General features: G+C 41.0%; 1 protein-coding gene across 14 annotated transcripts in view; it reads left to right on the top strand.

The window, feature by feature from the left end:
- Positions 1-23,074, top strand: part of EBF1 (EBF transcription factor 1) — a 320,070-nt gene that overhangs the window by 213,204 nt on the left and 83,792 nt on the right. For 9 of the 14 annotated variants that reach the window (XM_065410169.1, XM_065410174.1, XM_065410172.1 and 6 more), the window contains one exon: positions 22,477-22,607. In XM_065410169.1, coding sequence (XP_065266241.1) covers positions 22,477-22,607 — 131 coding nt within the window. Of the gene's footprint in view, positions 1-22,473; positions 22,608-23,074 lie in introns of all 14 variants that reach the window. The other 5 variants (XM_065410167.1, XM_065410165.1, XM_065410162.1 and 2 more) reach the window with 1 other exon arrangement.

Here is a 23,074-nt window from a genome sequence, read left to right as displayed (position 1 = left end):
TTTGCCAACAGGCACCACATAATCACCACAATTATCTCCTCTGCTAAATCCTGGGGGGCGGGAAGTGATTATCTAATCCAATCTAATTCTCGGGTACCTCTCGGATGAAATTATTTGGCCACCGTTGGCAAATTCTCATTAATGGTGACCACTGCACTAAAAGATCCCTTCCTTCCTTAAGACATGCCAGACATTTAACCTTTTTTCAGCTAAACCCGTGTCTCCCCCAACCACTGAACTCTACGCATGTTTATGTGCATGGGATGGCAACAAAACTAGCAAGTACTTTTGTGGTATGTTGTCCAAAACAACTGACCGAACTCAAGGGTGGATACATGTTAAATGGGGCGCCAACCCACCAAAGTTTTGAGCAGCCACCAAAAACTTAAACCCCACTCCTGGAACAGTCTATAGCTCTCTCCATTGGAATAGGCTTCCCTCATAGTTCCCTCCCCAAAATGTGTCCCTCTTACTCCTGCTCCTAGATCCTTGGTCCTAAGGCCTGGGCTGTCTTCCCCAGATTTGTCCATGCAGAATACCCTTGGCTCTCCCACCTTCTGTGGGGGTGTTGGGCAAGTGGGGGAGAGGATGATGCAGGCCATATCAGGTTGCCAGTCGTTAGCTGTGCTGCTCACAGCTACTCCGGCCCAGCGCTCTGACTGATCATGAGGTTTGGATTGCAAGAAGTGTACTATCATACCCCTCTGACCCAATGTACCCAGGCGCTTACATAGAGATTTTGAGCCCAAATGCAAATATCTGGTCAGCAAATGATGAATACCTGATGTTGTTTGTGGAGAAGTGGGGGCAGAAGGTGGTGAGGTGGGGTGCTTGCTGGCTGGTTTTCTTAGGCATTATTAACCTTACAATTTTCTTTACAAACCTGTTTTGGCAAATGCTGCTTTTAAACATTGAGTTCCAGTGTGAGTGACACCTAAAAAAGACTTTGGGTGCCGAAAAGCAAAACCGGACAGAAAGTTTTACCTTCTGAGCCACTCAGGAGCCTTGTGTCTCCGCACTTGGGTTTTTACCATCTCATTTGCAGGTAGCCTGGATTATTTTTGGGATCTCCAACACAGATCTATATTTAGAGCCTGCTGGTCAGACAGTAAAAGGAAAGCTCCTTTTTAGCAACTCATCTCTCTGTACATAAGTAGAAACCAAGATCATGGTTTCACATCCCCACACTATACTCCTTGATCCTGGAGAATTAATAAGCTCATCTTTCAAATAAATATATCTTTTTTTCAAAAGGCAGAGGCTAATTATTTCATACCGCTCTGTGTGGTATAAATAGGGTAGGCCACAGTGATTTGTGGTTTGCAATAATTATCACATTTTCACTCACAAATAGTTGGACTCTTGCTTGTTTGATATTTATGGTAAACCATGGGGCTAACATGGTTGACCTTTCTAAATTATACAAATACAGTAAGATGTATAGAGAAGAGCTAATATAGATCAAAATCGGCATAATATATATTGGTTTATAGTTCATCTGAAGGTGTAATTTTAAAAGGAAAACCTTTCCAAAACAATTTAAAGGACTAAACCCAAACAGGCGGGGAAAAGGAAGGGTATGCAAGAGATAGCATTTAAGCAGGCCTGGAGGGACTCTTTCAGGTTTCTTAGCTCTACATCTCTGCAGAGTTTCTTGCATAAGCTCTTTTACCTTGGTTCAAAGTAATTTTTCAAATCTCTGGGTGTATTTACTTGAATTTAAAGCCAATTGCAGCATCAGTTTCTCTCTTATTTTTCCTCTCTGGCAGAATGCAGTGCCCTCAAAAAATGATGGTGCCGGAGACCCTGTCAGTTTGCATGCTCTAACACTTTATTATCTAATGATCTAATATGCAACAAGGCAAAGAGGGGGTGCTCATCACTCTGACAGGATGCCTAAGAGAAGTGACTAAATTACTTTATGTACCATTAGCGCTAGCAGCTACGGTGAACTCACTGTGAGCGTTTATGCAAATACTCCCGAATACATTCAAGTGGCCTTGTCAGGCAGACGACTGACAAGCAGTTTAAATGCTCTTTTTTTTTTTTTAAGGGCCAATTTTATTTCTTCTCCCTCCCCATTCCACCCCCCTCCTCCTTCTCCGTGGTGAGATCACTGAGGAATTAGGCTCATTGGTGACTGACTTGGTTCTATGTCAGTCTCACCAGCAGCAGCAGCAGAAGAAGAAATATATCATTTACATGTTTCAGACAAGCTACAGGACTTGATTTCAGAACTGCAGATAGAAGCAAAGACAGCTGTGATGTCTAATGCAATGCCCTGCCACTGTTGTTATATTTCTGATCTTTTTATAGACTGCTTATGAAGCCAGAGACTGCCCTAGCCTTCAAAATATAGTGACTGCACCTATGCAGTGTCCTAGTAACTTTAGCGGGACCTTGTGCTGGTGATATTAGTTGCGGGTCTGGAACTTTAGTACGCAACCTCCTCTCTAAAGAGACTGATACAAATTCTCCTCTGCCTTTCTTGAGATGCCACCTCTGTTAAATAACTATTTTTTTGTTGGTGGCTTAAGGCAGGGTTCCCTGAAATATAACGTTCAAGTGCCTTGTTCTTACAAAACGGTATTTCCAGTTAAAAATCCATCAGATGCTCAGCAATACATATACATACCTGCTGACTTTATTCCTGGAGACTTCATACAAGCGTATCTCCCACTGAAGGCTGTAGGAGACCTGAGTGTGAAGGGTTTGCTGGAGGCTTTTAATTGGTGTCTTGCTTTCTGTTTTACATTCACAATATGGTGCCATCCACCCTCCTTTATAAATCATTCTGATAGGACAATCTGTAAGATGAAGCCTCGGTTCTGAATGCCTTTAAACCTTGTTGTAACTGCCCAGATTGTAAGAACACGATACAGACATAGATGGGCCATTTCATATCTAAAATTTTGCTAGATGTCACTGTCATATCAATTCATTCCTCCTAAAAGATATTCAGAGATCTGACTTACTGACCTAATTCTTGTACTGTAGAAAGATGACTTGGCCACAGCACTTAGATCTTCTTTTAACTGGCGTGAACTTGAATGACATGAAGAAACTTCCTGTATCGACTCCATTTTAACCCTTTCACCCCTGCATTCTTTAATACTGCATGCAAAACACACTGCTTGTGTGTATCTTAGTAGTTAAGCGGTTAATATAAAATAGGAGAATGAAATGGAATAAATGCCATGAGGAAAACTTTAATGAGCTGAGCAATGGGGTCATGCTTAAAAAAATGACATTTATCCTTCCCCTTAACTGGTTTTAATCCAAAAATTGCTAGTCAAATATGGGGACTAATGCAATTTGTGAAGTGGTCCCAGGTTAAATAGGCAAACGTTGGTGTTTGTCTGACTGCCCCTTGGGAGGAGGGGCAGCATCTGCTACATCTGAGATATTATTATTTATTATTTATTTGCCAGGAAGTGAAAAATAGAACCACATGTACAGACACTTTTATTAAGCATATCAAGAGTTATATGGTATTAAAATATTCACAGAGATGCCAACATTTGAATGCAGCTTAATGGGGCTTTGCAGAAGGACCTTAAGGCCATAGGGAGTTGAAATAGAGACATGTCTTTTTTGGCCCCACACATACAACCAGGCATACATTGGACTTAGTTTATTATATAAGAAGGCAATATTGAAATATTTAAAATATTAGGATGGTACCTCTTTGATAGAGTACAATTGGCATGCAATATTGTTACTTCAACGTTCTAATTTATTTCCTATTAGGAAAGAATACCTAGGATTGTTGGACATCTCCAAGTTTACACAAGGGAGAAAAATTTGACTATAACAACATTGCACAACATGGATATTAATAATAATAAGTAAGCCTTAATATGCTGAAGGGTTGCAAAACTTCAAGCTGGAAATAATTTTCTTTCTGGTGTTTGACTTTTGCCAAGTCCCCTTTCTTGTATCGGTTCCCTCATAAATGTAGTGACTCAGAAATTCAGGCAGATTTTTACATAATGGTTTGTTATCTGTGTTTGTAGCTTGACATAACTGGGTGCATGATAGTAACCTCTTCCCTGCCCTGTGGACACATAGGAGCCACATCATCTCAGATGTAAGGGAGTGCTAGACAGCTGGATTTAATCCATTCGGTATAGCCGGGTGGACTTGCAGCCTTCTATCCATTTGGATGGACAAAGTAGGTCGTGAAAAGTCAGGTTTTTAGTTTTAGAAAACATGTAGTTCTCCCCCTAAAAACAAATGGCACTCATTCCCAAAGATCCCTGTGCAATCCTAATAAGATTTCTACAGTAAGGGCAATTAACCACTGGAACAACTTACCAAAGGATGTCATTGAATCTTCTTCACTTGCACTCAAGTCAAGATGGATGTCTTTCTTAAAACCTCCACAAGAGCAAAGGAGCGCTTTTCAGGATAGGAGCTCTGCTTCTTTGTGCTTTCAGAGCTCCACGGGAACTAGGGGAGAGAGCAAGAGAGCTGGCTTCCTCAAGGCCAGGCGTCTCAAACAGGAGTTCATAAAACTCTCTGTGTATCTAGGTTATTATATTGATGTCCGTTACCAGTCTTGGAGAAGCTGGCAACTTAGGAGCTGTATCTTCAACTTTATGAAGGTTTTGGGAATTCTCCAAGACCTTTATGGAATCAGAGCACGAGTACAGAAAAACCTTAGCTGCTGTGTTTGGCTGAACGTTCATAGCTACCAGTACATTACTACATTCAGTAGCACTCAAGCAGGCAATGAATATTCATAGGTAATGAGCATTCGTTACATGTCAATTTGCTTTGCTGGCTGCCATGTCACCAGTACAATGGCATCATGGGGGGGGGGGGAGAAGAATGACACTAGGATGCGTCCCTGAATGGTGGTGAAGTTTGCCAGACATTCCCTTTCTCACATGTCCCAATATGGGCACACCAGGCAATTGCAAAGCCATACATTATTAGAACAGAATTAATATTTATTTCCAAAGATTTACCAAGCAAACAAATGCCTCCATTCGCTATCTCTCCATTAGAAAAACACCCTGGCTGCTGTTGCTCTAGTAGAAAGAGGGTTCTTTCCCCAATCACCTGGGGGAAGTAGGTTCGGCTGTGTGTACTGTGATAGGAAATAAAGGCCAAGAACTTTTAAAGTGACTGCACATTTTGGATGCCCCTCTGGAGGCAACTCAGAGGAGCCTGATTATCCGAGACTGGGTGCTCAGCACTTTGGGAATATCCGGCCACTTCAAGGTATCTCAGGCGGGGCGCCCTGAAACCGATGCACCTCAAATCATTAGTTACTTTTGAAAATCTTAGCCAAAGGATCCCATTCAAGTTAATGGCAAAACTCTCATTGATTTCAGTGAGGGGGAAATCAGGCTTAAAAACTTAGTATTGATGAAATTTTATTTCCAATTTGTTGGTTTTTTTAAAAAAAACCTATTTATTATTTTAAAACTTCACCAATAAAGAAATCCTCCATTTTCCCTGCAAAGCTTGAAGATGACTTCAACTAAAACAGTTTCCTGGAGCTATGTGAGCATATAGATCAACATCAGGATTTCTCCCCTAATATCTGTTGTTGGGACTGCAGAATGTTTCCACTGCCAAATGGATATTTGACAGAGCTCCTCCAAAAACAATGAAATGAGTCAACAGCATGAGCCAGGAAACTGATGCAGAAAATAGCACCCAATGGGTTGGTATGAGCCACTGAAATCCAAATTGCAATCTCAATGCTTATGAAGCAGACTATTAATACTATAAATGAGGACAGGTTTTGTCTATGGGCCTAATCTGGAGTGCACTGAAGTCAATGAAAAGACTCCAATTGATTTAAATTGGCTATGGATTGAGCATATATATGCATTACATTTATGTATGTAATGTGCCATGTAACCAAATGCATGGGCTATACAATAATATTGACACTACTATACTTATGCACTGTAGTTGTAGCCATGTCAGTCCCAGGATATTAGAGAGACAAGGCGGATGAGGTAATAGCTTTTATTGAACCAATTTCTGTTGGTGAGAGAGACACGCTTTCGAGCCACACAGAGCTCTTCTTGTATCTCACTCATCTCATCTCCCTACTATGCTTAAATGTTGCATCGTTATGCATTGTAATATCATACTTAAAGTTTCAAAAAGTGCAAAAGTGGTGGAGAAATATGTTGGGACATTTTGCTCATGAATGTTGATCTGATGACTCAGGCCTCTGAGATGGTGATTCTCCAGGAAAGTTCAGGTTAGATTCCCTGTCCAGAGTTTTAAACATAAGAAAACGTAGCAGCAGCAGTAGGAATACAATAAGAATAAAATGTCCTTGAAATGTCCACGCGAGGAGAAGTAGATGTGGTAGAGCAGCAATCTTTGAGATACTCCTTCAGACATGGGAGGCAAGGAGAGAGGCTGAGAGAAAGGGGGCGTGATTCTGAGCTCACCCCTGTTTTGTTTGTGTTGTAACACCGTTATTTTCAATAGCATTTCCTATAGTTTCTGTAGTTTCCAGTAGCAATTCCTATGGTTAAGAATGTGCTTAAATGCTTTGCTGAATAAGGATGGGCTGCTAAATCAGGACCCGTGTGGTTGTTTCATTTGATAATTTAGAACATTTTCTTTTTCAATTTTTCAAGACAGGATTTTGAAGGCACCAGTGGTAGGAAGGTGCCTCATTGACTTTCAATGGGAATTGTGTTGGGCGCTTCGCTTCCCTTTGTGCCTTTGAAAATCTTCCACAGAATCAGTTTTTCCTAGAACGCTGTGCAGGAGCATATAACAGGGAGTAACCGCATTCAGCTGATTCCTGTCATCAATATTTCCACTGACGTCCGTGGGTCTAGTTGTTTGGGCAGGATTTGGCCCATTCAGACCGTTCTCAGGATTGTGTCTTTGTTGACTTCTAGATGGTGGGTCTATATTGATATATTTCAGAGTAGCAGCCGTGTTAGTCTGTATCCTCAAAAATAACAGGAGTACTTGTGGCACCTTAGTCTCTAAGGTGCCACAAGTACTCCTGTTATATTGATATAGTTTATCATTAAAGCACAACAAATAGTTCACCACCAATAGTTGCTTTGATGAATTTGGCCTGGGATTTCCCAAAATGCTCCGTCCTGGCCTAACTCTGCTCCCTCTGAGATCACTGAAAAAACTCCCACTGAGTGTTTTTGGAAGTCCCAGCCACATTTTTTTTCCTGAGTATAACCGGACACTTTATCTTTTCTAATCCGCCTCTTCTGCATTTCTGATTCATTCCAGGCATTCACAGTCCCCTCTTTGTGCACAAAAAATCTTCAGCATGAAAGCAACTGTGATGTCACACACACTGGCTTATGACCTCGCTGAATGGAATGGGTGTGGTGAGGAGCCTGATTATAAAAGGGAAAAGGGAAATTTTTCAAAAAGCATCTGAATGGCTTAGAAGCCTAAAATCATTTTCAAAGGCGAGTTAGGGATTTAGACCTACATTAGGGAGGCAGTTTCACTTAGTGGCTAGATTGCTGGACTGGGACTCAGGAGGGCAAGAGTCTGTTCCTGGCTCTGCCAGTGGCCTGCTGGGTGACCTTGGTCAAGTCACTTTGCCTGCCTGTGCCTCATTTTCCTCATCTGTAAAATGGGGATGATGATGTAACTCCTTTGTAAAGTGTTTTGAGATCCGCTGATGTAAAGCAGTAGAGAAGAGGGTGGTGGTGTTAGTATTTATTCTTATTTTCAAAAGTGACTAGTGATGGGTGCCTCAAGGTGGATGCTCAACATGAGACACCTAAAAGGGGCTGACTTTCAGAGGGTGGGTGCTCAGCACTTTCTGAAAACAAGGCCCCCATAAAGTATGTCAAAGTTGGGCACCCCAAAATCTCTAGTCTTTGGGCCAGTTTTTCAAAGGTATTTAGGTGGCTAAAAATGCAGATAGGCACCTACTGGGATTTTCAGAAGCGCCTAACAGATTAGGAACCTACGGTAATTCCCATTAGCTCCATTTCCATTTCCCTGTTAATCAGCAATGCACGTGAAAGGGAATTCAGACACTATATGCAATGTAAACCTGGTGTTTTGATAAATAACCTTGGTTATGGTATTTTGGTAGCTGTTTAAGAGGCTCTGTACATACTCAACATGAGATCAAAGCATGTTTCCTTTAAGGGTCCCTGTCTATGGTGTAGAATGGCAAGCGGACAAAGCAGAATTCCCCTGGTGTCGAGGGCTGGGCTATACACTTCACTGAGGTAGTCCCTGAAAATGCAAACTTGCCTACAGAATTATGGATTTGGGGTTATCTGCTCCTTGCTGGAAGGGAAGGTCAGAACTCTGAGTTAATTTCAGGCATAACTATGGAGCAGCCCCTATTTCAGTGCTGCGGTTCTCATTGGGTGGATTGGGATTTGAAGTCACAGGGCCATGGAGCAGTGTGTCCAGGTTAAAACAGGTTGTTCACCATTCTCTGGCTCTTTGATGATAAGCAGAGGGTGAAAAAATGCTGAACAAATTCGGCCCTCCGTAGAATTTCCTTATATTAAAAGGTTATATTATATATTATATTTAACGTTTTTAGAAGGTCTCTTTCTATAAGTCTATAATATATAACTCAACTATTGTTGTATGTAAAGTAAATAAGGTTTTTAAAATGTTTAAGAAGCTTCATTTAAAATTAAATTAAAATGCAGAGCTCCCCGGACCGGTGGCCAGGACCCGGGCAGTGTGAGTGCCACTGAAAATCAGCTCGCCTGCCGCCTTCGGTACACGCGTGCCATAGGTTGCCTACCCTTGGCCTAGCACAACGTGGACCTGGCCCTTGATTGGTGCCCCTGGTGCTACTACAGTTTAAATAAATGAATAAAGTCATATTATTTTATTAGTATTTTATCAGCTGCATTGAAAGAGCAACTTCTCTAAGCATTTCTAGGCCTGGGTCCAAAGCATTCACTCTTCAGATTTTCAGCATGCTGGTTTTATGTGGTGTCAATGCTGGACAGATACTACCAAGTATAAATGTGTTTTTATGCCTGTGTTTTTGCAAGTAAAACCTAAATTATGGGAAAGAGGTACTTGACCCTTCCATTTACTGTAGTACAAAGAACAGAGGCAGCAACATTCTGAAAGACAAGGGTCTCTCAGTCTTTGGAATGGAACGAGGTCTTCTTCCTTAAATGCAGTTCAGGTTATGTTGCCTGCATTGCTGTCCCACGGCCATAACAAACATGGGCTGAGCATTGTTTGTTTTCCTGCACCAAACCATCATAATAATTAATAATAATATCAATTGAATCATTGTTTGTTTTTCTTTTCCACTCCCCCGCCCCCTTTATTCATTAGCCTGTAGTGTTTTTCTGGCTAGGAAAGCAGTTGAGTTAAGCCATCTGACTATTTGGGCTGCTTTTCTTATAAAACAGCCAGTTTCTCTACCTGCTCCCTTGGCCCAGAGCCTGGACACCTGAGGCCATCCTTCGGACCCAGATCTCTCCGTTGGCAACTCAGTGTAATCTGTCACTGAGCCTGCCTGAGCTGAATTTTTGCATATGTTGAACATGCATCCTTGCTGCATCTGGCAGGCTGCAACAATGAATGCAAAAGCCTGTGTCTTTAATAGGTAGCTGATCAAAGCAAAAAGCAACATGAATGGAAATAAAGGTATTTTTTTACAGTTTTCTTTTTTCTTGGCCTGTGACGAGACTGAGACTGTAATAACAGGTATCTGCACTGTTTTCTTCTTTCTTTCTTTCTTTCTTTCTTTCTTTCTTTCTTTCTTTCTTTCTTTCTTTCTTTCTAAATCTTGAATATTTAACCATGATATCTTCAAAGTGAAAATATATCATACATTCCAATACGGTGATAGATTTCAAAGATGAAGAGCCATGCTACTTAATGTTGAGTCATGCCTTCATTTCTAAATGTATGGCAGTATTATGGTTTAATGAATTGAACAAATCCCAGAACAACAACAGAAATCCTTTTTTGTTTGAATTTTGATACTGCGTACTTTGTTCTTTAGAAGAAGAAGAATAAAACCAAGATGTTTCTTTAGTGGTAAATCGTCAAGCTAACTTCATCCCATATTACTAATCGTGTGTGTGTGTGTTTAAACGGCTGCTTTTAGTAAGGCTACTGGACATAGGCTAAAAATTCGTATTCTGCTAGGCACAGGCAAACCTCTGAGAACAGATGGAGCAGAGTGCAGCACAAAGGCCTAATCCTATCAGGATGATTCCTGTACGGCCATCTGGATAAGCCGGCGCACAACCTCAGCGCCTGTTAAAAATACAACTTAGGCCAAGATTAACGTCACAGATTTTCCACTAGACTTGTTCATATTTGACTTTATGATTCTCCAGAAAATTGCATTAGAGTACATCATCTGATTTGTAAGAGAAATCGGAAAAGGGATAAGAACTCTTAGGGTACTTGAATTTTCCTTAGCATAACTGGATTTCAGTTCCCTCCCTCCTCCCCTCTCTCCCACAATTGCTTTGTGTTTCTACATGGATTGTTCAGTTTTTGAAAGATGATTTCCTCAGCCTCTTTTGTGGACAGTTCTTAACCAGAAGAATTGGGCTAAAAGTTAATTTTGGTCAGGAAACCTATTTTTCCAAGAAGAAAGGAATGATTCATTTATTGTACAATCAGAGGCAAATAAACGTCTTATTGTTACAATAAATATCAAAATCAGCTGTATGAATAATTCATTTCAGATTTGTTTAAATAGATTTGTTTTTTCTTTTCTTTTTGCAGTAGTGTAAGTGACAGAAAAACTAATATGATGTTAATGTTTGATTTAGAATTAGAATGGCATACATTTCTATATTTTTGATTGGCTGTGAGGGCATTATTGGAAAATTTGCGTCAGCAGCTATGCTTCCTGAATTTGAAGAGTTAAGACTGTATTTGCATGTAGAATAGCTTTTAGATATTGCAAAATAATGTTATTGAACAATTCTTTCCAGTGTGGCTATAAAACTACATACTTGCGTCCCTCAAAATGTCAAGATTTTATACTGTTGAGCAATTAAAGTAGATCTTGTATCACTGAACTTTCTCACTCTTTCAGAACCCAGGAAACATTTGCTTTACTAGAGCCAGATTTATACTTTCTCCAACATTCTACTGAAACCTGAGTTTGTGTTCTCTTCCGAACTGGAAGAATTACATTAAGAACATCTCTCCCCAGAAATTGGGGAAGACAGAAATGTGATTTTTCTTCTGCAATTATATTACAAATGATTGATTTATAAATGCTCGATCCCTTGTTCTAGGTCCTGATTCAGCAAATCACTTAAATACATGCTTAAATTTAAGCACATGGATTGTCTGATGAATCAGGGCCTTAATTAGCACCATTCAAGGGCCACTCGTTTAAATTCACCCGCGGTCTGGGGTGAGCAAGATATGCAGCTAGATTGAAGTACTTCTAGGGTTGAATTAGATCACACTTTTCGAACCTTCATTTTCAGCGTAGGTCTTGTCTCCATACAAGAATTGCCCTGACTTAACTAATTTAAAAAATCAATGTAAATTAATGCAAGCTTTTATGTGGACACACTTACTGGTTTAAAATTGGTTATATTGGTGAAGCATGTGCCTGCAACTTTACCAATGGAGCTAAACAGATATAAGCTAATTGAAACCAGTATGAAAGTCCACACAGAGTGTTTCACTGGTTTAATGAAATTGGTTTAAAAGAACACACATTCAGTGCATCTTTGTGCGTGCACCGGGCCTTAGCCAAGTGGATAGTACTTGCATTTTCCTGTTCTTCAATTTCTTGTTCTTAAGGGACAAACTGTGTCCTTGCTTATTTTAGGAACTCTCCAGTGGGATGCGGGCAGGGAGAATGCAGTGCTGTACAAGTGAGTGGAGATGCTGCAAGGCATTCAGCCTGCCCAGGGCAGTGCATGCAAATGGCCTCTGGGAATGCTAGGGGAGCATGCTGTTGGGTGTTCATTGCACCAGCTGGTGAACACTAGAGAGTTTGCAACCAGTCATGGAGTGGGGGCTATTCCAACAGTCTGGTAGGCCATGCAGCGGTGGTACTGGCGGATGCTTCTGGGTGCACTGGTCTCACCTCTCCACTAAAGACTCTGGGCAGTGCTGGTGTCAGCATTCTGCCTCAGGGGAACACTTAAGTCCCATTTTCAAATGTGAAAGTCAATGGAACTTCGGCTCCTCTGGGCCAAATTTCCAAAGGTATTTAAGCACTCAAAGATGCAGATAGCCAATGAGTGGGATTTTCAAAAACACCTGGAAGCCAGCTCCTTAAAAATACGTATGCGTCTATCTGCCTCTTTCGGTGCCCATGTCCACCTAAGGCACCACTGAATTTTCAAAGCCACTGTACAGTCGCCGCATAACCCTGCCGGGACCTGAGTCCCCTGGCACCTACGTTTATATCAGCTGGCATTTGCAAAGCACCTAAGTGTGGATGAGCTGTTCAGAACCCTAACTCAAGTCAATGCCCTGGAAGCCCCAAAATGGGATTTGCAGGGGAAACTATGCAGGGGAATGCCTATCTGACCAGCATGGTCTAATCCTGAAGGCATGCTCACCTATTACCTGCCAGCCCCTCCCCCCCCCCAATCAGGAGGGCTGGAGGCAGGCCACCAATAGATGGAAGGGCAGCAGAGCATCTCCACAAAAGACAGCTGGGGCACGTCTGGCCTCTTTCCTCCCCAATGCACTCATGCTGAAGCAGCCAACGTTGAGAACGGTCGAGGAAGGGGTTGAGTGGAATGCACAGGACCATTTTCGTCCCTCTAATTTTAATCTTTGAAGTGTGCTGTTGTAGTCTGGCTATGGAACCCTGGGTAAGGAGGAGGTGTATTATATCTTTCATTATTTAATGCTGTCTTTTTCATTCAGTGCAATTATGTGTCTTAACTGCTGGCCAAAACCAGAAAGCTCTAGAAATAGGGTTTAGGTTAAAGGAATCCTCCAGGAAAGAGAAACACAGAGGAGTCAGCAAAGTGTAATTTCATTAGCTGAAGCTTCAGTAAAGATAAGAAAAGGAAACATTGGTTTTAGGTATTGATTGTAGCGGGAATATTACACCAGGGGATTTGCATTCCCAATTTCCATTAAAATTAATGGGAACTGGCCATCCAAAATCTGAGGCAGCTATGAAACTCTCAGCTAAAACCTTTAATTCCACTATTAAACCAAACCAAAACTCAACCCACAAGCATGGCATGATTCCTATATTGTTTGACAATGATGATTACGCCCAGCGTTTGTGTCACAAAGATCCAGGGGGAGCTACCGTTTTCAGAGTGGTGTGAATCGCTAAAACTCATGTATTATAATTCTCAAATCCAGAGATGCCTAAACCAGGGGGTGGGGAATATCGCAGCCTCCTGCATGTGTTGTATAAAGCTACATGAGTAATCTCTTCAAGAGGGAAACCTCTGTTACCCTGTTTCCTGCATAGCAGCTGCTTATTGTCAGAACTGAATAGGGAAGGGAGCAGACCATACTGCCACAGAGGAAAGCAGGAAAATCATCATTTTACTAAGATAAACAGCAAATACGTTGTTTAGATTTGGAGGGAAGATTTAATGCTATGGGTACAATATGTGAAACACACTGTCACATTCTCTTTCCTTCAAGTGTCTATGACTAACTCTTTAGACACTTACTTACGGGGTGATTCGGCAGCCCTTATGTATGTGGCTAGGCTCAATAAAGTCAGTGGATCAAATGCAACTGTTTTCAAGTCTCCTTGGTGAAAAGCAAGTGGGATTTGGCTTCAGAGGTGCAAAATCGTGTTTTGATTTGAAATAGGAGGGGTGGTAGGTGGGCAGATATGTAGGCCTCAGTCCGCCAAGGCAGCAAGTGCTACTGATTAAAACAAAAGAATTTCTCTGGGTGGGAGGAAGGAATTTCAGAAATGGTAAGGTTCCTAGTTTGATTTTTTTGCAACAATAATAGTTTATCTTTTCTAGGGCTGTTGATTAATTGCAGTTAACTCACAAGATTAACTCAAAAAAAGTAATCACGATTAAAACATTAATTGTGATTAATCGCACTGTTAAATAGTAGAATACCAATTGAAATTTATTAAATATTTTGGATTTTTTCTACATTTTTAAATATATTGGTTTCAGTTACAACACAGAATACAAAGTGTACAGTTCTCACTTTATATTATTATTTTTGATTACAAATATTTGCTCTGTAAAAATGATAAACAAAAGAAATAGTATTTTTCAATTCACCTCATACAAGTACTGTAGTGCAATCTCTATCGTGAAAGTGCAACTTACAAATGTAGATTTTTTTTGTTAGATAACTGCACTCAAAAACAAAATAATGTAAAACTTTAGATCCTACAAGTCCACTCAGTCCTACTACTTGTTCAGCCAATCACTAAGAGAAACAAGTTTGTTTACATTTACAGGAGATAATGCTGCCCACTTCTTATTTACGTCACCTGAAAGTGAGAACAGACATTGCATTGCACTTTTGTACCTGGCATTGCAAGTATTTATGTGCCAGATATGCTAAACATTTGTACGCCCTTTCATGCTTTGGCCACCATTCCAGAGGATATGCTTCCATGCTGATGATGCTCGTTAAAAAAATAATGCGTTAATTACTCTTTGGGGGAGAATTGTGTGTCTCCTGCTCTGTTTTACCCACATTCTGCCATATATTTCATGTTATAGCAGTCTTGGATGATGACCCAGCACATGTTGTTCATTTTAAGAACACCTTCACTGCAGATTTGACAAAACGCAAAGAAGATACCAATATGAGATTTCTAAAGATAACTCCAGCACTCGACCCAAGGTTTAAGAATCTGAAGTGCCTTCTAAAATCTGAGAGGGACGAGGTGTGGAGCATGCTTTCAGAAGTTTTAAAAGAGCAACACTCTGATGAGGAAACTACAGAACCCGAACCACCAAAAAAGAAAATCAACTTTCTGCAGGTGGCATCTGACTCAGATGATGAAAATGAGCATGCGTCGGTCAGCACTGCTTTGGATTGTTATCAAGCAGAACCCGTCATCAGCATGGATGAATGTCCTCTGGAATGGTGGTTGAAGCATGAAGGGACATATGAAGCTTTAGCGCATCTGGCACGTAGCAGTGCCATGTGAACGCCTGTTCTCACTTTCAGGTGACATTGTAAACAAGAAGAGGCAGCATTATTTTCTGCAAATATAAACAAACTTGTTTGAGCAATTGGCTGGACAAGAAGTAAGACTGAGTGGATTTTGTAGGCTCTAAAATTTTACATTGTTTTATTTTTGAATGCAGTTTTTTTATATAATTCTATGTTCGTAAGTTGAACTTTCATGATAAAGAGATTGCACTACAGTACTTGTATGAGGTGAATTGAAAAATACTATTTCTTTTGTTTTTTTACAGTGCAAATACTTGTAATCAAAAATAAATATAAAGTGAGCACAGTACACTTTTTATTCTGTGTTGTAATTGAAATCAATATATTTGAAAATGTACAAAACATTCAAAAATATTTAAATAAATGGTATTCTATTATTAACAGTGCGATAAATCGTGCGATTAATTTTTTTAATCGCTTGACAGCCCTAATCTTTTCAAAACTTTTTTTTTTTTTTGGAAAAATGATAATTTTCAGCTCTAGAAAAAAAAATCCCACTTTGTGACTAAGCTGACTGGTCTGAATGGGGAATGCAAGCAGCCCACAGTGAATGATGAATAGGAAAGAAATTCATAGAAAATTAAAAGAAAAGTTAAATTTGCGGCAGGTTTAAAACAAATAAAAGGAAGTTCTTCTTCACGCAGCGCACAGTCAACTTGTGGAACTCCTTACCTGAGGAGGTTGTGAAGGCTAGGACTATAACAATGTTTAAAAGGGGACTGGATAAATTCATGGTGGCTAAGTCCATAAATGGCTATTAGCCAGGATGGGTAAGAATGGTGTCCCTAGCCTCTGTTCGTCAGAGGATGGAGATGGATGGCAGGAGAGAGATCACTTGATCATTGCCTGTTAGGTTCACTCCCTCTGGGGCACCTGGCATTGGCCACTGTCAGTAGACAGATACTGGGCTAGATGGACCTTTGGTCTGACCCAGTACGGCCTTTCTTATGTTCTTATGTTCTTATGTTCTTAGGAAACACATTTTCATGACACTTGCCATTTTTGAAAATGGCCAACAGGCAAGATTCTCAGCCCCTTCCGTTCCCACAAAGGGTGGGCCTGGGAGCCAATGTCGGAGCCGAGGCCTGGGTTCTGTAGAGCACTTCAGTGAAGTTAGTGGGATTTAAGTACTTGCTTAAACGCTTTGCTGAATCAGGGCCCAAATGGGGCGGGAGGTGAGGACTCTCAACACCTTGCTGGATCGAGCCTGTAAACTGGAGTTTAGTCAGTGGCTGATTTCCATGAAGAGTTTTGGCCAGAGGTTCTAGCTTGGAAAATGTAAAATAAAAATAAATAAATGTAATTTCAGGCAGACATTTTAATCTTACCTGACTTCTAAAATTTCCTTGAGACGTATGGTAGCTGTCTCTGAATTCCCAATTTTACCTGGCTTTCTGCAGTTGCACTAAGTTTGTCTGTCAGAGGCCACCATATTAAAAATAAGAAGAATGCAAGCACATATCCCATAATTTTAACTCCTGTTGTGTTGCTGCATCTGTTGCCAGAGTCTCATCTCTGGATAATGAAGGGCGAAACAATATTTTATGATACAAACCGCACACCGGGTCATTCTTACAGTCTCGAGCACAAACGAGATATTAATCATAGCGCAAATAGATTCCAGAAGCAAAATAAGAGCAGGCCCAGAACCCTGCTGATAGCTGTGCATCCCACTAATTCACCTCGGGGAGCATGAACCTCTGAGCTCAATTAACCCTTCTTCCTGAAGCCACCCATAAACCCTGAAGTAAACACTGTTTTCCCTCTGGCCCCTCTTTTCTGTCAGTGAAATAGATCATTTCGACGGGCAGGTAAAATGCAATTCCCACTTATAAATTCAGGTCCCTAATGAAGAGTCTGATAGGTCTGGTGCATGTGTGTGGGCACTTGACTCACTCTCCCATTGATTCTGTAAATCAGGATGTTTGATGGTCCTGGAGGCATCTGCTGTTTCTTCTGTCTTCCGTTGCTATATGAGTCTTCCAGTGAAATTGTCTGCATACAGAACATTAGTTGTTAAATATGTACGAGAGGCTGTAAGGGATTTTTATTATTATTATTACTACTGTTCTCCCTCCCTCCCAACCATTGTTAAGAGGCAAATTGGAAATCTGGTAATTAGGCCCTGACTCGTAGTGTAGTATTAGCGGCCCAAGCCAAAGTTCAACACCCTGAAATGAAATTTAAACCAATTAATCTGTTAGATTTTTATCGCTTGTCCGTGTTTTCTCAGCAATTCCCCCAGCACGTGGCCTTTGATCAACTCTCATACAAAAGGTAAAATGTGTGCCTGCTGCTAGCGAGATGGGGCTGACATTAACATGGCACTCATAAAACAATCAGAGCAGTGAAGCCTTCAAACAGACAGGGCATAGTAATATTTAATAAAAGCGCACACATAATCTTCAGAATTAGCATTTTGTGCCTTGCAGTCCCTTTGGGAGAAGAGCTTTTATTTGTGGAGTGATCATTATTATAACAAAGAAGAGCTACCTAATAATTTCCACTTTAACTCTGCAATATGCCACAAGCATTTCTGAACCATTATGCTAAACTGTGGCGGGGTAATCATTTTATTGTCACAGTTTGAAGGAAGGAAAGTCTCCTTTACTTTGGTGGCTGGGGGGGAAAAGCAGACATACATATACATACACATACATACGCACACAACTCCTCGGTGGGGAAAAAAACTTTTCTCTTTTGTTTCTTATGCGCTGAAGTTGATACATAACATCCAGCTCTGGAAAGTTGTGAAAATGCACCAACACTCCAGAAAAGAAGGGGAAGATTTTTCAAAAGCACCTAAGTAGCATGAGTTCCCTTGAAAGTCGATGGGATTTGTGCTCCTAAATCCCTTAAGCATTTTTGAAAAATCTCTCCCTGAGGGTGAAATCCTTGCTCTAGTGAAGGCAGTGGCAAATCTCCCAGACTTCACCCTAGATGCTTAACATCTCTCTCTGTTAATACAGATAGCAGGGCCTGCACAGCAAAACACGTCAACATCTATTTTTCTCAATGTCTTGCAAGGAATGAGAGGATCTCGTTAATACTCATAACCACAAGCAAAACTTTACGGGTGTAGGATATGGCCATATCATCTTCAATAAGGAGTGGCAAGGTTCACATGTGCTGTTTGAGAGGTTGCAGTTAACGTGGCCTCCCATGTTTATTCAGTCCAGAGACTCTGCTTTGAGAAGATGCTGTGAACGAAGAACACTCACACTGAATAGCTGAGTGATTTTTTTTTAAATGGCATCTGGCAGTGACACTTGCAAGCTCTTTTGGTCCAGGATACAATTGGGTTGTCTGCCTTTCATTATTTAAAGTGTGTGTGTATTCACTGTTGTTTATTATGATAACTCTCTCATGGAAGCTTGGAATTGAATTCTGCCCTGTTTTATCAAGTGGGCATGCTTCACTACTTTACTGTTAGAGTTGGTCAACATTTTTTCACTGACAGGTTTTCGTGATGAAATGTGGAGTTTCATCGAAAACAAAATTATTCACAGGAAAATGTCAATTTCAGTGAACTTTTTCCAGGTTTTGATAGGAAAATTCAAAGCAAAACTTTTAATTTCAAATGAACATTTTGAACTTTCGAACTGTCAACATTTTGGAAACGAGACACTTTTCTTTTGGTTAAAAATGTTAAAATTTCTCATGTTGACATTTTGGAATAGAAACTTTTTGGACCTTTTTGTTCTGCAATACCCCCCCCCCCCGGCACTATTTCAATGTTTTGTACTGTTTTGAAACCAAAACAAATGTAGAAATATCAGAATTTCCCACATTATTCAGTTTTCTAGTCCACTCTGTTTATTTTTGTAGGGTTGCTGATAAGTAAATACCTCCCAGGAAGATAAATACAGTTAAAGATGCTAAATGATTAACAGATATATGCGGCACTAAGCGCTGGGCCGTGCCTGGCCCCTGTGCTGAGGGCAGGTGTTGACGTTCCAGTGACCTGCTGCCCCATGTGTCGTGTGCGCTGTGCTGGTGCTGGATACATCGGGAGCACTGCATTTCCATTATTCTCCCAGTGCAGGGCTGTGACTTGTGCAGTGATGTAGACCTTTATATTTACAAACCAAATATGTTTAAAACAAAACACTGTGGGTGCCTGGGGGAAGGTGGGAGGTGTCACTTGAAAGTGTATTGCCCCAAGGGGGAGAGATCCCGTGGCTCCATGAACAATCAGGAATGCAGCCCCACTGTAAACTGATCACATCTCCGGTGACGCACACTGTATTTCTAAAACAAGTCCCTTGTTCACTAATTTGCCCCAACCTGAGTTCAGCTCCTCAGGGTACTATATTTCCAGTGCTATTGTTGACAATTTCACTAAGGTAGTTAAATGTGTGTGTCATGTTAAATGTTCACGAGAGAAGGCAAGGGAGGGAATATCTTTTATTGGCCAAACTTCCGTTGGTGAGAGAGACGCCTTTTTGAGCTTTCATATTCACCATTCGCTGGCACTAATCCAGTGCTTAAAGTTACACACATGCATAAGTGCCTTGATTAATCAGAGCTCATAGCCTCAATTTGGGAAAGCGTTTGGGCACCTCCTTAAAGTTCCATTGACCTTGAGAGGGCATAGACATGTGCTTGAAGTTAAGCAGATAATATAAATGTTTGCCGGATCAGAACCAAACATGTAAAACAGTGCAAGGAATTCAGCGCCCTTCACTGCTTTCCATGTTGAGGATACTGAAAAAAAATTGCAAGATAAACATCAAGATGGTAAGGACGTGTAGTTGGGTCTTGCGACTACAAAAAATACTTTACGTTCATTTTAAAGATGAACTGAATCCGTAATTGTGAAGGCTGCATACTGTTTCAGTTAATGATGTAGGGTCTCAAATAATTTTTATACGTTGGGTGGGTTTTTTTAAAGTGTGTCTTCTAGTCCTTAAGAGTAGCTCCTCTTGCTGATACATGGAGAACTGATTATGTTTAGATTTTTATTGCAGTGTGCATATCCACCATCAACGGTAAATATCAGGAATTGTGTAATTTGGAATTGATTTTAATTTGTATTGGTGAAATGATTGGATTTTGTGAAAGGGCTAGATGACATTTAGAAAAGCTGGTTTAGTGGTAAATCCATTGCTGTGAGCTCACCCAAAAGGAAAGCGTTTGGTTTGGGCTTTCCAAAGTTTTTATGCACAGTTTTATGCGCGTAACTTGAATCCAAATTAAACATATTGAAGTTACTTCTGTGTGTGCTGTCTTTTCATGACTGTAATTTTAGGATGTTTCTTTGGTTAGTTCATGTAAAAGTTGAAGTGCTGCCCGCTGCCAAGTTTGGAGCAATGTAATGATTTTTGGCTATGGTTTTTTTTTTCATTTTAGCTGGCACGCCCGTCATCTTAAGTAGTGGAAAAGTTTGTGCCTGACACTTACAGCCTTTTGCAAGTGGGGACAGGGTCTGTTTGCCTCCCATGTACATCATCCGTCACTCTGGAGCTTTTCTGCATCATTATCCTCAGAAACATGTACTGCTAGTGGCAATTCACCAAGTTCCAGTTCCTGCCTTATTCCCTTCCCCTTGCCCACCCACCTTTCCAGTTGCCTCAAAGGTGCATCAATTCAACTCCTACCATCTGGCACTTACCTAATGAATAACATTAATACCAAGTGCTTCTTGAGCGCTTTGTGTTAAAAGCGGTTTAAAGCACACTGCCTGCCACTGTCTCTTTTATGCCCTCATTTTATTTACTTCCGTTAGGTTTAGAACAAAAAAGTACCCGCACGGGTGACCAGATAGCAAGTATGAAAAATCGAGACAGTGTGTGGGGGGTAATAGGTGTCCATATAAGAAAAAGCCCCGAATATCGGGACTGTCCCTATAAAATCGGGACATCTGGTCACCCTACACAAGTTCTGAGCACCGTGGCAATTATTTCAAACTACTAAACCAAACAGGCAGTTCAATCTGCCCAGCCTTTCTACCAATATGTAATCCATGATCAACTGCTAATGTCCCCCCCATAAGTTGGCCTATACATGCAGATAGAAGACCCCATTCTCAGTGAAGCTATGCCAGTAGACATAGGGGTGAAATCCTGGCCTCAATGAGCAAAACTTCCATTTGACTTCAGTGGGGCCAGAATTTCACCCCAATTGAGGACCAGGCCTCTTTTGTAAAACTTATACTTATTGATGGGTTGGTTTTTTTAAACAATCCCTCTTGTATAGCTGTCCAAGGAATAGGCACAAGTGAAATATTGTGTACAAATAGAATGTAAGGATTGGGTCCCACATTCTTTGTCCACACAGGGCTTAGACGGGAGCACTGGGTGGTATGCAGGATCAAGTCCTATGCTGCTCTCCAGCCCATATCTCTAATATCTCTGCCCAGGTCTGGCTCTTGAGAGTCTGCTACTGCAGGCAGATTGGCAAACGGCCACTCCATCAGCCTGCCCTGACCCCGTTAACTGAGGGCCTGTTTCTCCTCTCGCTTACTTTGTTTTTACAGCAGCATAACTCCATTGGAATCAGGCCAGTTAACTCCTGGTTTACTCCAGTGTAAGTGCAGAGAATCAGGCTATAAATATTTTGCTGCCCTATTCTGCCTGCATGTAGTGCTCAGCTCGCTTGTGACTATAAAGTCCTAAAACCTGCAGGGCGTTGCGACATGCAAGTCTAGCCCTGACTGCTGACAGCTTTAACTCCCATTGCCCTCTCAGCACCCTCACGAAAGGTACTTAGCATATATCATGCAGGAAAAGCAATATGTGAGAGTGGAGGTTTGCTGTGCACATGTGGCAGGGGACTTCTTCCATCTAAAAGTGCATTGCACATCTTTCTTAATTGCACCATTTTTGACCTGGTAGCAGATATTTATTTTGACCATTGCCGTAGTATTGCAGTGCAGCAGGGTAGGTTAACATTGGAGCAACGTGGATCTTGTTGCAGAAGAATTAAAGTAATGTAGTTGTATGCCCTTTTTCATTTAACTAACATTTTCCATAGTATTTATGGTTAGTTTATATTGTAATGGACAACAAAGGTAGCTGGATTATCTTTTTGTTGAATCAAGTACTCAGCATTTAAATATACACTAAATATAGGAATATGTTCTGTTTTACAGTCGGTCTGTGTCTATCATGCTGTGAGTTTCTTCGCCTAGGCTGGAAAAATGTTTATCATCTTGATAGAAACACAAAGACAAAAATTAATGGGCAAAAAAAAAATCTCCTCTCCAAAGATCTAATTTGGGGTTCCATGCACAAGCAAGGAAGAATGAGCTGGAATCTTCATGTTAGTGGCCGGGGGGGGGGGGGGGGGGATTGAAAGCTTTTCCCCCCCTCAAGTCGTCTGTCATTAAAATCCAGTTCTAACAGCTGAATACTTCTCTTTTTCATGTGTGTTGAAAAGCAGCTACACCATGTATCAAAGCTATCAGCCCGAGTGAAGGATGGACTACAGGAGGTGCCACTGTCATCATCATAGGAGACAATTTCTTTGATGGGTTACAGGTCATATTCGGCACCATGCTGGTCTGGAGTGAGGTAGGTGTTGTCTGAACGTTAATGTCTAATAGCTTTGTCTAGTTTATAGCAGGCCTGTCTTTCTTCTGGGCCCACAGCTAAATCAGCAACAAAGGTTTAGATGTGAATTCCTTCTTTTGCTCCTCCAGTTCTGTGCAAACAGGATCAAATTTGCGAGTGGCACAAATCCAGTGTAGCCAGTGGAGTTGCACCTGCTTCCATCAGAGCTGAATTTAGCCCAATGACTTTTATTTCAGGGAAGAGTAAAGGATTAACTCTCCTCTCTGTGAAGGATTCTGCATTTAACATGACAGTGGCCCAGGGCCCCATGAAATAAAAATGTGCAAGAGCTTGATGTTCAGAGGTGCTGTGTACCGGAAGCGCTCATTTACTTCAGCAAGGGGTACAGAAGCCCAAAACCTCTGAATAGCAGGTCCTAAATTCTAGTTATTTTGTTCTAAGCATCAACAGGAGAATTTTCATTTGAT

The sequence above is a fragment of the Emys orbicularis genome, chromosome 8 (assembly GCF_028017835.1).
Source record: "Emys orbicularis isolate rEmyOrb1 chromosome 8, rEmyOrb1.hap1, whole genome shotgun sequence".
Taxonomy (NCBI): Eukaryota; Metazoa; Chordata; order Testudines; family Emydidae; genus Emys; species Emys orbicularis.
The sequence above is the reverse complement of the archived record's forward strand: the minus strand, read 5'-3'. Positions and strand labels throughout refer to the sequence as shown.